Source organism: Leptonychotes weddellii, chromosome 4, assembly GCF_054177405.1.
Source record: "Leptonychotes weddellii isolate Sample4059 chromosome 4, ASM5417740v2, whole genome shotgun sequence".
In the NCBI taxonomy this organism is placed as follows: Eukaryota; Metazoa; Chordata; class Mammalia; order Carnivora; family Phocidae; genus Leptonychotes; species Leptonychotes weddellii.
The window spans coordinates 151,151,202-151,164,025 of record NC_138372.1 but is presented as its reverse complement, the minus strand read 5'-3'; the positions used below and the strand labels follow the sequence as shown (position 1 = coordinate 151,164,025).

Genomic DNA, 12,824 nt, shown 5'->3' with positions numbered 1-12,824 from the left:
AAAGATCTGATTCACAATAGCAAGACATGGAAAGAAAGCTCTGAAACTTTATATATATAAAAGTATATAAATGAAGACAAATAAATGGCCATTCCACTTCTAAAATTAATCCATAAAGTCAATGTGATCCAATTAAAATTTGCCAGTAGATTGAGTTTAACTGAATCAGTTTTCAAGTTCAAATGTAATCATAAATTTGTGAAAATATCTAGAAAAAAATAAAACGAACATAAAGATAAGCCTAGCCTTACCAAATATTAACTGTATGCTGTATTCCATTAAAAAAAAGGGGGCTGAAGCAACATGGGTAGCCACATGGATTCATGCATAGTATGATTTCGACAGATGAAAAATACGCCTCTCTCCTCCTCTTCCAGCTCCTCTTCTTCACCATCTCTTCCTTCTCCTCTTTCTCCTTCACCTCCTCCTCTGCCTCCTTCTCCTTCTTCTAATGTAGAAATGTTATTTTGAACTTGGGCGTGTTACCCAGCAGATCAGTTTGAGGATCTGGAAACTGACCACCAAAGATACATGTACTCCATTTGAAGACTACGAAGTTATTTGAATGAGGGACTGATGTGCCAAGCAAAGGGGTTTTCAATTTATCCCGAAGCCAGGGTTGCTCAACTTCCACAGTACCGCCACTTTGAAAAATCTGGGGAAACGGTTGTTGCAGGGGAGCTTGTCCCCTGTAGTGCATTGAAGACTGTTCAGTGGCGTTCCTGGCCTTTAACCACTAGATGTCAGTAGCAGCACTGCCCTCCCAAATGCAACAACCAAAATGCCTCCAAATATTGTCAGGTTTTCCTGGGGGATAAAATCACCCTTAGTTAAGCACCGTTGCCCTAAACAGTTCATTGAAGAATTGAAGAGTGTAAAGCAATAAAACACAATAAAAATTACAAGATTGTTTTTACTACGTTTAGAAGCCATTGCAATGTTATTATGGAGGAAAGCTAATATACTTTTTAAAGAACTGGTGAAAAAGGAGGAATCTTCGGGGACATTTGCCTGTCCCAAATCAAAACACACTCTAAAGCTTTGCTATTTAAACAATAGTACTGACATAGGAATTGATAAAGAGATCTAAGAAATGGAACAAACCATCCAGAAACAGATTAATGTTAAAAACAAATAGTGAAATAAGCACTCCCACACAATATGATGGTTTTTGTGTAAATTGGCACAATGCTTGGAAAGCTATTGGTCTATATGTATAAAGTTAATAACATACTCCATCATCTGGGACTGTATACTTGTCAGAATATTGTAAAGTTCTTATGAATTATCTTTATGAGGAGTATGTTATAACGTGGAAACATGCTTATGATACCTTGATAAATGAATAAAATACAGAATATAATGTGTATGTACATATCGAATAAAGAATGCAATAGACATTTTAAATGTATATTTTATATGAACATGATTAAGTTAAAACAGTTTAGGAAAGTGTACAATAAGAGTTAGAGTGTTTTCTTTTAAGTAATAAACATTTCATAGGATCTTTTCTTGCTTTTGATTTCTCTTGACTTTAGAATTTTTCTGTAATGAATGTGTGTCAATTAAAGGGAAATTCTGCAAAAAATTAGACATTATAATTTAAAAATTGAATGGAAAATTGACCATATAAGCATGCACTTATTTCTGGGCTCTCTATTCTCTTCCATTGATCTGTGTGTCTATTTTTGTGCCAGTATCATACTGTTTTGATTACTACAGCTTTGTCATGTCACTTACCAGAATGAGCACTGAGTAATGTATAGAATTGTTGAATCATTATATTGTACACCTGAAACTAATGTAGCATTTATGTTAATTATTCTTCAACTAAAAAAATGAATGGGAAAAAAACTAAATAGACATAACCTAGTCTATTTTTTTTCTTTTTTTGCCTTTGTTGAATGTTTCTTGTGACAATTTACCATTACTGCCATAGCTTCTTGGAGAGACATTTGTTATTGTTGGAAAAATCCCATTCTTACTGACTTATCCAGGGAACATTGAAAATAGAAGAATATAGAACAAAGGGTTTGCTTTGGCCTGATTATGAGTCAGTATTTTGGGGATGCTGGTAATATGTATTATTTGACTTCTTAATTTGTCTTCTTTACCCTCACATTGCTGGCATTTTATTCTAGGAGGATCTTCATAATGGTTTAACTCCATCCTCCACTGTCATTCTTGACAGTATTCATCATGAAATGGAGACATAGTGCTGCAGCTCAGGGTAAGAAAGAAACTAAATTGAAATTTGTTAGTTTGAAGTTATGTCTGGTTATAGTTATGAACTTAAATTTTTATCTGGAAGTCAATTCTACCCATCCACCTTGCCTTAGATTTAGAATGCAGTTCCTCTTTTTTATTTGATGTTCACGTTTTTCTTCAACCTATGTAATTTATTTTTATGATTGACATCTTGGTAAGATTAATTTTTATGATTTACTCTCAGCATGTTAATACTTACACATAACTTTATTAGTTCCTACCTTGATGAAGTAAAATTTATACTTAATTAGTGAAATATCCTACCTAGGCTAAATGATATTCATAGAGAATTGTAATAAATGTATCAGAGAAATGAAATATGTTGAATTATTTTTAGAAAGTGAATCAAGATAAGTTTTAGTCAGGAATAGCATTTTTTAATATAGTCACCCCATCATTAATAATACTGATTCCTATTACCATTAAACATGTCCCTACAATGTCTCTTAATTAATATAATAAAATATTTCTACTGAATTTTGTAGTCTTAAGCAAGGACAAAATTTGATGCCACAGTCTAAGAACCATATATATCTAGTGAGAAGTGTTTAAAATTTTAAACAACTCCTGAAATAATATCTTTGGCTTATAGCTTTTCTATTTAAGTAGAAATGTTCCCGTTCTGATGAAAATGTTCCCGTTCCTGATGAAAATTTTTAAGGTATAAGACCTACCAATAATATAGTGCTGGCATTGGAAGAAAGGCTCACACTTGATCAGTAAGCTTTATGTATCATGTTTAGAGGGAGAGATTGTACTAAAGGAAGTTTATTTGACCCTCAAACTGCTTACATGAAATATGAGCCACATTTTTGCTTTCTGATTTGCTAAACCAAAAGAGCCACCTATATTATTACTATAAGAAATACAATTATCAAACCAATCAGAATGTTCTTATCATTTACTGTGTCATCTTCCAAGAAGAAAAATGTCTAATTAGGAAACAAAATTATTAAATCTTCTCTCCCTTCAACTTGGCAACCCTTTAAGTGAGTAAGGTCTTAAGTGTCTAACACATAACACTACTTTCTTCCGCTGTTAAGCATGGCACCCTCTAAGAGACAGGATTTCTACCAAAAACCTTCTGGAGGATGAGCCTAGAAGTGCAGCCATAGTGATCTTTCTTTCTTTCTTTTTTATTCAAGTATATTTAATATACAGTCTACAATATAATGATTCAACTATACTATACATTACTCAGCGTTCATTATGGTAGGTATACTCATGATCCCCTTTATCTGTTTCACCCCTCTCCCACCTACGTCCCCTCTGGCAACCACCAATTTGTTCTTTGTACCTTAGAGTCTGTTTTTTGTCTCTTTTTCTCTGTTTGTTCATTTGCTTTGTTTCTTAAATTCCATATATGAGTGAAATCATATGGGATTTATCTTTCTCTGACTGACTTACTTCACTTAGCCTTGTACTCTCTAGATCCATCCGTGTTGTTGTAAATGGCAAGATCTCATTCTTTTTTATGGCTAAGTAGTATTCCAGTATGTGTGTACACACACCACATCTTCTCTATCCATTCCTCTATCTATGGACTCTTGGGTTGCTTCCATATCTTGGCTACTATAAATAATGCTGCAATAAATACAGATGTGCATATATCTTTTCAAATTAGTCTTTTTTTTTCTTTGGATAAATACCCAGTAGTGGAATTCCTGGATCATATGGTAATTCTTTTTTAATTTTTTGAGGAACCTTCATACTGTTTTCCACAGTAGTTGCACCAGTGGGCATCCCCATCAAAAATGCACAAGGGTTCCTTTTTCTCCACATCCTTGCCAACACTTGTTATTTCTTTGTTTTTGATTTTAGCCATTCTGACAGGTGTGAGGTGATATCTCATTATGGTTTTGATTTGCATTCCCCTGATGACTAGTGATGTGGAGCATCTTTTCACGTGTCTGTTGGTCATCCATTTATTTGTATGTTTCCTTTGGCAAAATGTCTATTCAGGTCCTCTGCCCATTTTTTTATTTGGGGTTTTTGATGTTGAGTTGTATAAGTTCTTTATGTATTTTGGATATTAAGCCCTTATTGGTTATATCATTTGCAATATCTCCTCCCATTCAATACGCTGCCTTCTTGTTTTGTTGATAGTTTCCTTCACTGTGCAGAACCTTCTTATTTTGATATAGTCCCACTTGTTTATTTTTGCTTTTGTTTCCCTTGCCTGAGGAGACATTTCTAGAAAAATGTTTCTATGGCTTATGTCAAAAAAGTTACTGCCTAGGTTTTCTTCTAGGAGTTTTATGGTTTCAGGTCTCACATTTAGGTCTTTACTCCCTTTTGAGTTTATTTTTGTGACTAGTATAACAAAGTGATCCAGTTTTATTCTTTTGCACATAGCTGTCCAGTTTTCCCAACACCATTTGTTAAAGAGATGGTCTTTTCCCCATTGTATATTTTTGCCTCCTTTATCATACCTCAACAAAGGTCATGTATGAAAAACCCACAGCTAATATCCTACTCAATGGTGAAAAAATGGGAGCTTTCCCCCTAAGGTCAGGAACAAGACAAGAATGTCCACTCTCACCATTTTTATTTAACATAGTACTGGAAGTCCTAGCCACAGCAATCACACAAGAAAAAGAAATAAAAGGCATCCAGGTTGGTGAAGAAAAAGTAAAACTTTTACCATTTGCAGATGACATGATACTGTATAAAAAAAACCATAAAGACTCCACCAAAAAAACTACTAGAAGTGATAACTGAATTTGGTAAAGTCATAGAATATAAAATTTATATGAAGAAATCTTTTGCATTTCTATGCACTAATAATGAAGTAGCAGAAAGAGAAGTTAAGGAAACAGTTCACTTACAATTGCACCAAAAAGAATAAAATACCTAGGAATAGACTTAATCAAGGAGGCGAAGGACCTGTACTCTGAGAAAATTAAAACATTGATAAGCCAAGTTGAAGATGACACAAACAAATGGAAAGATATTTCCATGCTCATGGACTGGAGGAACCAATATTAATACAATGTCCATACTACCCAAAGCAGTCTACAGATTTAATGCAGTCCCTATCAAAATACCAACAGCATTTTTCATACAACTAGAACAAATAATCCTAAAATGTGTATGGAACCACAGAAGACCCCAAATAGCCAAAGCAAGTTTGAAAAGGAAGAACAAAGCTAGGGGTATCACAACCCCAGATTTCAAGATATGTGACATAGCTGTAGTAATTAAAATAGTATAGTAGTAGGGTACTGGCACAAAAATAGACACATAGGTCAATGGAAGAGAATAGAGCCCAGAAATAAACCTACAGTGATCTTTTTTTTAAGATTTTATTTATTTATTTGTCAGAGAGCAAAAGCACAAGCAAGGGGAGTAGCAGGCAGAGGGAGAAGCAGGCTCTCCGCTGAGCAAGGAGCCTGACATGGGACTCTATCCCAGGACCCTGGGATCATGACCTGAGCCGAAGGCAGACACTTAACCGACTGAGCCACCCAGGCGTCCCTCATGGTGATCTCTCTCACACTGCGTTTTTCAGTGCTCACAAGCAACCTGTGAAATAGTTACTCTTACTATTCCCATGTTACAGATGAGGATACTGAGGCAGAAAGAAGTCATCTTCTGCTTACTTTGGAAGATGTACCTGATGGTGGGACTGGAAATGTGAAGCCAGGCGATCTAACTTGAGAACCTACAATTAAAAACACTCTCTACCTCACTTCACTATCTTTTTTTGATGTCAAGGGGATTCTAATACCTTGAGAACAAAGGTAAAAGCTCTTCTATTGCACTACTGAGTTTCAGTCATTTTGACAATTGCAGATTTCTCTGAGTCACTTCCATTCAGTGGCAACAACTCAAGTGAAACCAGAAACTGTGAGGGCTACCAACTCTAAATTAACCACATTACTACCCTGGCCATCTCTGACACTGGCTACATGTTTGTACATGGACTAAATCTCCTCCCTAGTCTACCTCACAACTCTCAACCCTTTAACATTCAGATTAAAAGGAGTCAGTTGCCTATTTTAAAAAGTGTGCTCTGATCCTTCTGGGAGGTGTAATGAGTCATGCCATCCTCTTGACTCCATAGCACCCTGGAATCTTACTCATCTATCACTCACTATGTGAACTGTAGACAATACATGTATTTGCCTACCTACAAGCTTCATGGAGACAGGACTGGCATCTTATTTATCTTGGTCTTCCTGGGACTTATCACACCAATTACGTGCTTTTAAAAAATGTAGGCTGTTTAATGAATGTTGTAGAAACATAAAATTTAGTACAATCTTACCCTTGCTGTTTGAATTACTTGTACAATTCTACAGTTCTTCTAGTGTATCTACTGAGGGCTATGGGAGTGTGAGCATAGGGTCTGGCTGTTATGTGAATATTTAGCTCTGGGTATGAGGAAACTCGGGAATCTAGGTTTAAGATATTTTTACACATTTTTATATAAAAACTAATGCATACTAGTTGTAGAAAAATATAAAAATGATAAAACACCACTCTAATGACTTCACCTTAAGGACTTCAACACCTGTATATTCCATCTAATCTTTTTAATAGCTGTTGTTAAGCCATTAAAAAACAGAAAGGGGAGGAGCACCTGAGTGGTTCAGTCCTGAGATCAAGAACCTTGTGGGGTTCCACACTCAGCACAGAGTCTGCTTGCTCCTGTCCCTCTGCTCTTCCTCCACTCTCTCTCTCTCAAATAAATAAATAAATAAATAAATAAAATCTTTGAAAAGAATAGAAAGCAGGGGTAAAAAAAAAGCCTCTTAAAAAAGTAAAATATTTTAGTTAAAATGATGTGTTAAAAAGAGTAAAGCAAATGAGTGGTTACTAAAGACAAGACAAATATGGTGATAATAATGAAAGCATCTTTGTGACCTCAGAACCCTCAGCTCCCAGATGATTATCAAAAGATAATTCTATTCATTCATTCATTCATTCATTCATTCATTCATTCAAGTACTGTGACTTGGCACAGTATCATATAATGGTTAACCCCTAATAGATTAAACAGAACTGCAGAAAACATTTTCTCCTTTATCCAATAAGTTCACTCACAAAAAATTTCCAACCACCTACTGAGCAGAAACAAATTAAAGACAATCTCTGCCCTAGGTGAATTTATATAGTAATCTCTCATCAACTTCTGGGCTCTATCTTCCTGGAAAATCTTACTTTTGTCAAACTCTGGTTTGGCACAAATCAAGGTCTCATATAAAATGGAGAGTTAAAAATGGCTGAAATGGCATTAAATATATTTTTTAAAGAATAAATTAATATTCCAAAAAGCAGTTTCCGAAACAAGTAAGATCTGTGGCATTAAAACCCAGTCATATTAGATAATGCTTTTCATTAATCATCTTCTGTTGTTCAGGATACATTGCTGTGGTAGCATTTTGCTAAGGCAAAATTGATTTCTCCACAATTTTAATATCTTGCAGGTCTTTTAGGTCTTCATATATTTGAACTAGCCCTCACTGGCTTGAAATGTGATGTCGTTAACACTTGCATTCTTGCTGTTTTGTTTCGACATGCTATGCAACACCTGCCTTATCGTAAATGATCACAGTGCTTGAGGGCAAGGTTTTCCTGATCTTGAATCTGTAGAGGATGGAGCTCACACACACACACACACACACACACACACACACAAACACATTTTCTCTCTGTAATATCCTCATTAATTATACACCTGTGATCTCCAAGAGTGAGGAGCTAAATTTGGGTTCATTAACAAGACTGAACTAAACCACATATATTTCTTTCATCAGTGTTGTTTATATATATGAGACTTCATTATCTTTGTAAAAAAAAAAAAAATGTCCAAAACCTAATATGAGACAGAACCCTATTTTATAATGTTATTCCAAACTTCCCTCTGGGAAGAAATTAGCCCTCCTGAAAAAAAAATACATAAGCATTTCCTCATGAGGTTTAATGGGTTTAAGACTTGTTCTGAGAAAGCAGTCATCCACCCTTCCTGCTGACTCACTCAGTGACTACTACAAAATATTATTTCCTATATTTCAACAAAGATTAGATAATCATTCCCTTTTCCTATAGGTGTTCTTACCCAGAGTGAATCTTTGAATTAACCTTCTAGATGCCTTTTTGCTTGTGTCATGCTCATAATTAATTCCTCCAAAAACTTTTTTAACATTAACATCATAGTTTACAAAAGATTCTTCTAGTAAAGAAGACAGCAAAATAAGCTTATAATTACAGTGCAGTGTAATAAATGCCACTTTATTTTTTTTAAGTTATCTTTTTTTAAAAGATTATTTATTTATTTATTTGAGTGAGAGCGAGAGAGCACAAGCAGGGGGAGCTGCAGGCAGAGGCAGAGGGAGAAGCAGACTCCCCGCTGAGGAGGGAGCCCAACACAGGGCTCGATCCCAGGACCCTGAGATCATGACCTGAGCCAAAGACAGATGCTTAACTGACTGAGCCACCCAGAAGCCCCTAAATGCCGCTTTATAAATATATCCAGTGTGTCATGAAGATGGAGGAAAAGTGTTGAAAGTAGACATGGGGCCAGGTTAACACAAGAGAAATTGAAGGTTGGAGAATTTTTGTGAATATTTTATGGACCACTTTTCATTCAATGTGTTTGTTTTGTTTAAGTATTAGTTGTAATACAGCTACAATTTCCTACCTATTTTTGCTAAAAGTGCATTGTTTTACCTACATTACAGCTCAAAAAGTCTTTTGGGAATAGCTTGCAATTTAACCACCATGGTAATATCATTACTAAGGGAAAAATATGTTAAAAATTCTAACCAAGAAAATCCCAAGTCAGCATTTGAAACACAGCCAGTTGATAAATCAAGACTTCTTGCTACTTGTATAGGACAACACGAGATGATGAAAATAATTCTTAGATTAATTCAGGTGGATTTTGCTCTGCAAGATCATTCTCAAAAAAGCAACTTTCTGACTCATTGAGTTAAAGTCCCAGTTATTTGATAATAGGAAGGGAAATTTCAGCTGGTAGACACAATGATAACATTAGTCACGGCATATAAATCTTTTGTTAAAATAATCCATTGGCATTCTGGTATATGAATTAGACTTTTGTAAGTTAGAAAAGGCTGTGTTAATGCTAAAGTCGAGTCCATGTATATATACACGTGGTAACAGAATCAATCCAACTGCTTGAACTAGATATTGACTCTGTCTTTGGTGCTGTCTAGTTAATATTTCTTATTTGCTTCATTGTTTATTGTTAATGACTTGGATAAAGTTATAGCCAAGAAATTTCCAGATGACACTGTTAATGAAATCAAAACTGAAAAAGACCTACGTGAACTTGAGCCAAAGTCGCCAATAAGATGAACCAAAAATTCACCAATAAGAAGTTAACTAAGGATAAATGTAGGAAATAGTTGCATAAATACAAGAAGATGTGACTTAGCAGCAGCAGGTATAATAGTAATTTTAAAAATTAGAGGAGCTTTGATTGAAAGCTTATTATGGGTTAAATGTAGGATACAGAAAAAAATAATATGAACTTAGCCTATTTTCAAATGCAGTTAATATTCACTAACTTCTTATTTGACACTCTGCTTGGGTCTTCCATATCATTATTAAAGGCTTGCAATGAGAAAGGGGATCAATCAGTTTTATTCTGTGAAGGTCAGACCCCATCTGAAGAACAGTGCTATGTTTAGAACAAAAGGGAACATTTTTGTATATTGGATGGAATTGGGTGTTTGGGTTTGCCAGTTTTTAGTGAAATAAAGTCTGCATAGAAAATGTCTAACAGAGTATTTATTATAGAAAGTGTTTAATACAGAAATTCATGTTTGCCATTTGTTTTGAATTCTAAAAGGCAAAATGATTACTATAAAAGGATGAACTTGTATGGAATATTGTTCAATTTTTACCATCTGAAGAGTGCTCCTGAAAAGTATCTTAATCTCAGGTCACTTCAGCCTGCCAGTCTAATGACTGAATCAACAATTTCTGATATTGGCTGATAACTAATTTTTGTATCATATGTGTTTAAAAAAATTCACTTAATCCCATAGAGACATCTTCTTAAAGTAAAATAGAATGAGAATCACCTAATTAAATCAAGGAGCAAACTGCAATCTTTGGCAAAACCAATCTCAGCATATCAGCAAAGGCTTTTTCCAATCGGGGAAAAGGACTTTCATTCAACCCTGAATTTAGGACAAACTCTACAGAACTGAAGTTCCATGAACTATTAATTTAACAGATAAGAACTAACTCCCAGATGTTTCATGGTACTTAAAGTGGAAGATTCATTTGCCTCTGAGCTACACTCAGAAAACTTCAGATAGTAAAAGGCTTCTCAACATAAATGAACTAAGAAAATTACTTGAAAGTCAATTTACTTTCCTACTTGGAAACTTTCAACTTCTGGGATGAAAAAAATGAGTATAATTCTCTATAAATTTATGGATTCAACTACATGAATGCAAGCACCAATAATATATCTTAATGGAAACATGGGAAGTTATTGCTGACATCCTCTGCTTCCCCATTAGAAAACCCAAAGACTCCTGCTACCCATATTTCATGAAATGGACTACTTGGTCTCTATGGTCTGTATTTGGAACAAGAGTAATAAATGCAATTTGGGATGAGTTGTAAAACCACACTACATGTGCTAGAATTGCACAATTTAAAGGAGATACTGGATTCTTGATCCCATCTTTAGGCTTCAGGTAGAGTTTTTATTTCCTTTTATTGGGAAAGACCTGCAGGATGCAGCAGAGACTACTGAAAAAACTAAATTTCCAAAAGCAAAGTATTACCTGACAGTTGAGCACATGGTTATGGAGTCAGACAGACCTCAGTTCAAAGAGTGTACCTGCCACTTACTAGCAGATACTTAAACCTCCTTAAGTCTCAGTTTCTCTATCTGTGATACAGGATTATAAAATTAACAATAGCAGAATAAACAATATATAGATATACATAATATATGCATAAAATATTTTATTTCTTTCGAGAAACTAAATGGTGTCATGTGTTTCACTCACCACCTATCAAAGTCCCTTTAATAAAATAGAAAATGCTCAAGAAATAGCAGTGATTATCAATATCATTATTATAATTATTGGTAAGAATTAACAACATTAGCCCTGTAGTTAAAATTGCAGTCTACAAACCTAGACTTTCAAAGTTTAAATACAACCTCCACCCTTTTCTAGTAACCTTGGATAAGTTACTAAACCTCTCTGCTATCAGTTTCCTTGTCTACAAAATGGGGATGATGAGGGCACTTAATTCATAAGGTTTTCATAAGGATTAAATAACACCTAAAATGTACTTAGATTTTCAACAGATGGTGCTGAAACAACTAGATACCCACATACAAAAAAAGAGAGAGAGAAGGAGGAGGAGGGGGAGAAGGAGACAGATCTTACATTCTTCACAAAAATTAACTCAAAATGGATCACAGACCTAAATGTAAAACACAAAACTACAAGAAAATTTAAATGATGTTGATGACTTTTTAGATAAAGCAACAAAGGCAGAACCCATGAAAGAAATAATTGTTAAGCTAAACTTCATTAAAATTAAAATTTCCTGCTCTGCAAGATATTATCAAGATAATAAAAAGACAAACATGGTAAGGAATATTTGCAAAATACATATCTGATAAAGGAGTGTTATCCAAAATATACAAAGAACTCTTAAACTCAACAATAAGAAAACTACCTGATTAAAAAAATGGGCCAAAGATCTTAACACACACCTCACCAAAGAAAATACACAATGGCAAATAAATATATGGAAAGAGGCTCCACATCATATGTCATCAGGGAAATGCAAATTAAAATGAGATACTACTCTGCACATATTAAAATAGTCAAAATCCATTGACAAACCAAATGCTAGTGAGGATGTGGAAGAACTTACATTGCTGGTAGGAGTGCAATGTAGTGCAGGCATTTTGGAGGACAGTTTGGTGGCTTCTTACAAAACTAAACATAATCTTACCATGCAATCCAGCTATCGTGCTCCTTGGTATTTACCCAAAGGAGTTAAAAACTTAGGCCCACACAAAAACCTGTAGACAGATGTTTATAGCAACTTTATTTGCAATTGCCAAAACTTGGAAGCAGCCAAAATTTGTTTCAGTAGGTGAATGGATAAACATACTGTGGTACATCCAGACAGTAGAATATTTTCAACACTTTAGGAAAAAGAGCTATCAAGCCATGGTGAGAAGACATAGAGAAACCTTCAATATATATTACTAAGTGAAAGAAGCCAATCTATAAAGGCTACATACTGTATGATTCCAACTATATGGCATTCTGGAGAAGGCAAAACTATGGACACAGTAAAAACATCAGAGGTTGCCAGGGGTTGAAGGGAGAGGGGGGATGGATGGGTACAGCACAGCGGATTTGGGGGGCAGTGAAAATACTGTGTATGACACCATAATGGTAGATACAAGAGAGAAGACATTGCTGTTGCTCTAGCTCATTGTCACACTGGGCGTATTTCAAGAACATTATTATGATCTATGTTGGATCCCATTATCCATTGAACATGTGAGTCTTGTCCTTCCACACTCACACTTT

At 34.9% G+C, this 12,824-nt stretch overlaps 1 protein-coding gene across 1 annotated transcript in view; it reads right to left on the bottom strand.

The window, feature by feature from the left end:
* Positions 1–11,119: 11,119 nt before the first annotated feature.
* Positions 11,120–12,824, bottom strand: part of LOC115936639 (putative olfactory receptor 2W6) — a 29,517-nt gene continuing 27,812 nt past the window's right edge. Inside the window, exons 4-5 of the mRNA XM_081816801.1 lie at positions 12,397–12,430; positions 11,120–11,149 (exon numbers count right to left, since the gene is read on the bottom strand). Coding sequence (XP_081672927.1) covers positions 11,120–11,149; positions 12,397–12,430 — 64 coding nt within the window. The remainder of the gene's footprint in view (positions 11,150–12,396; positions 12,431–12,824) is intronic.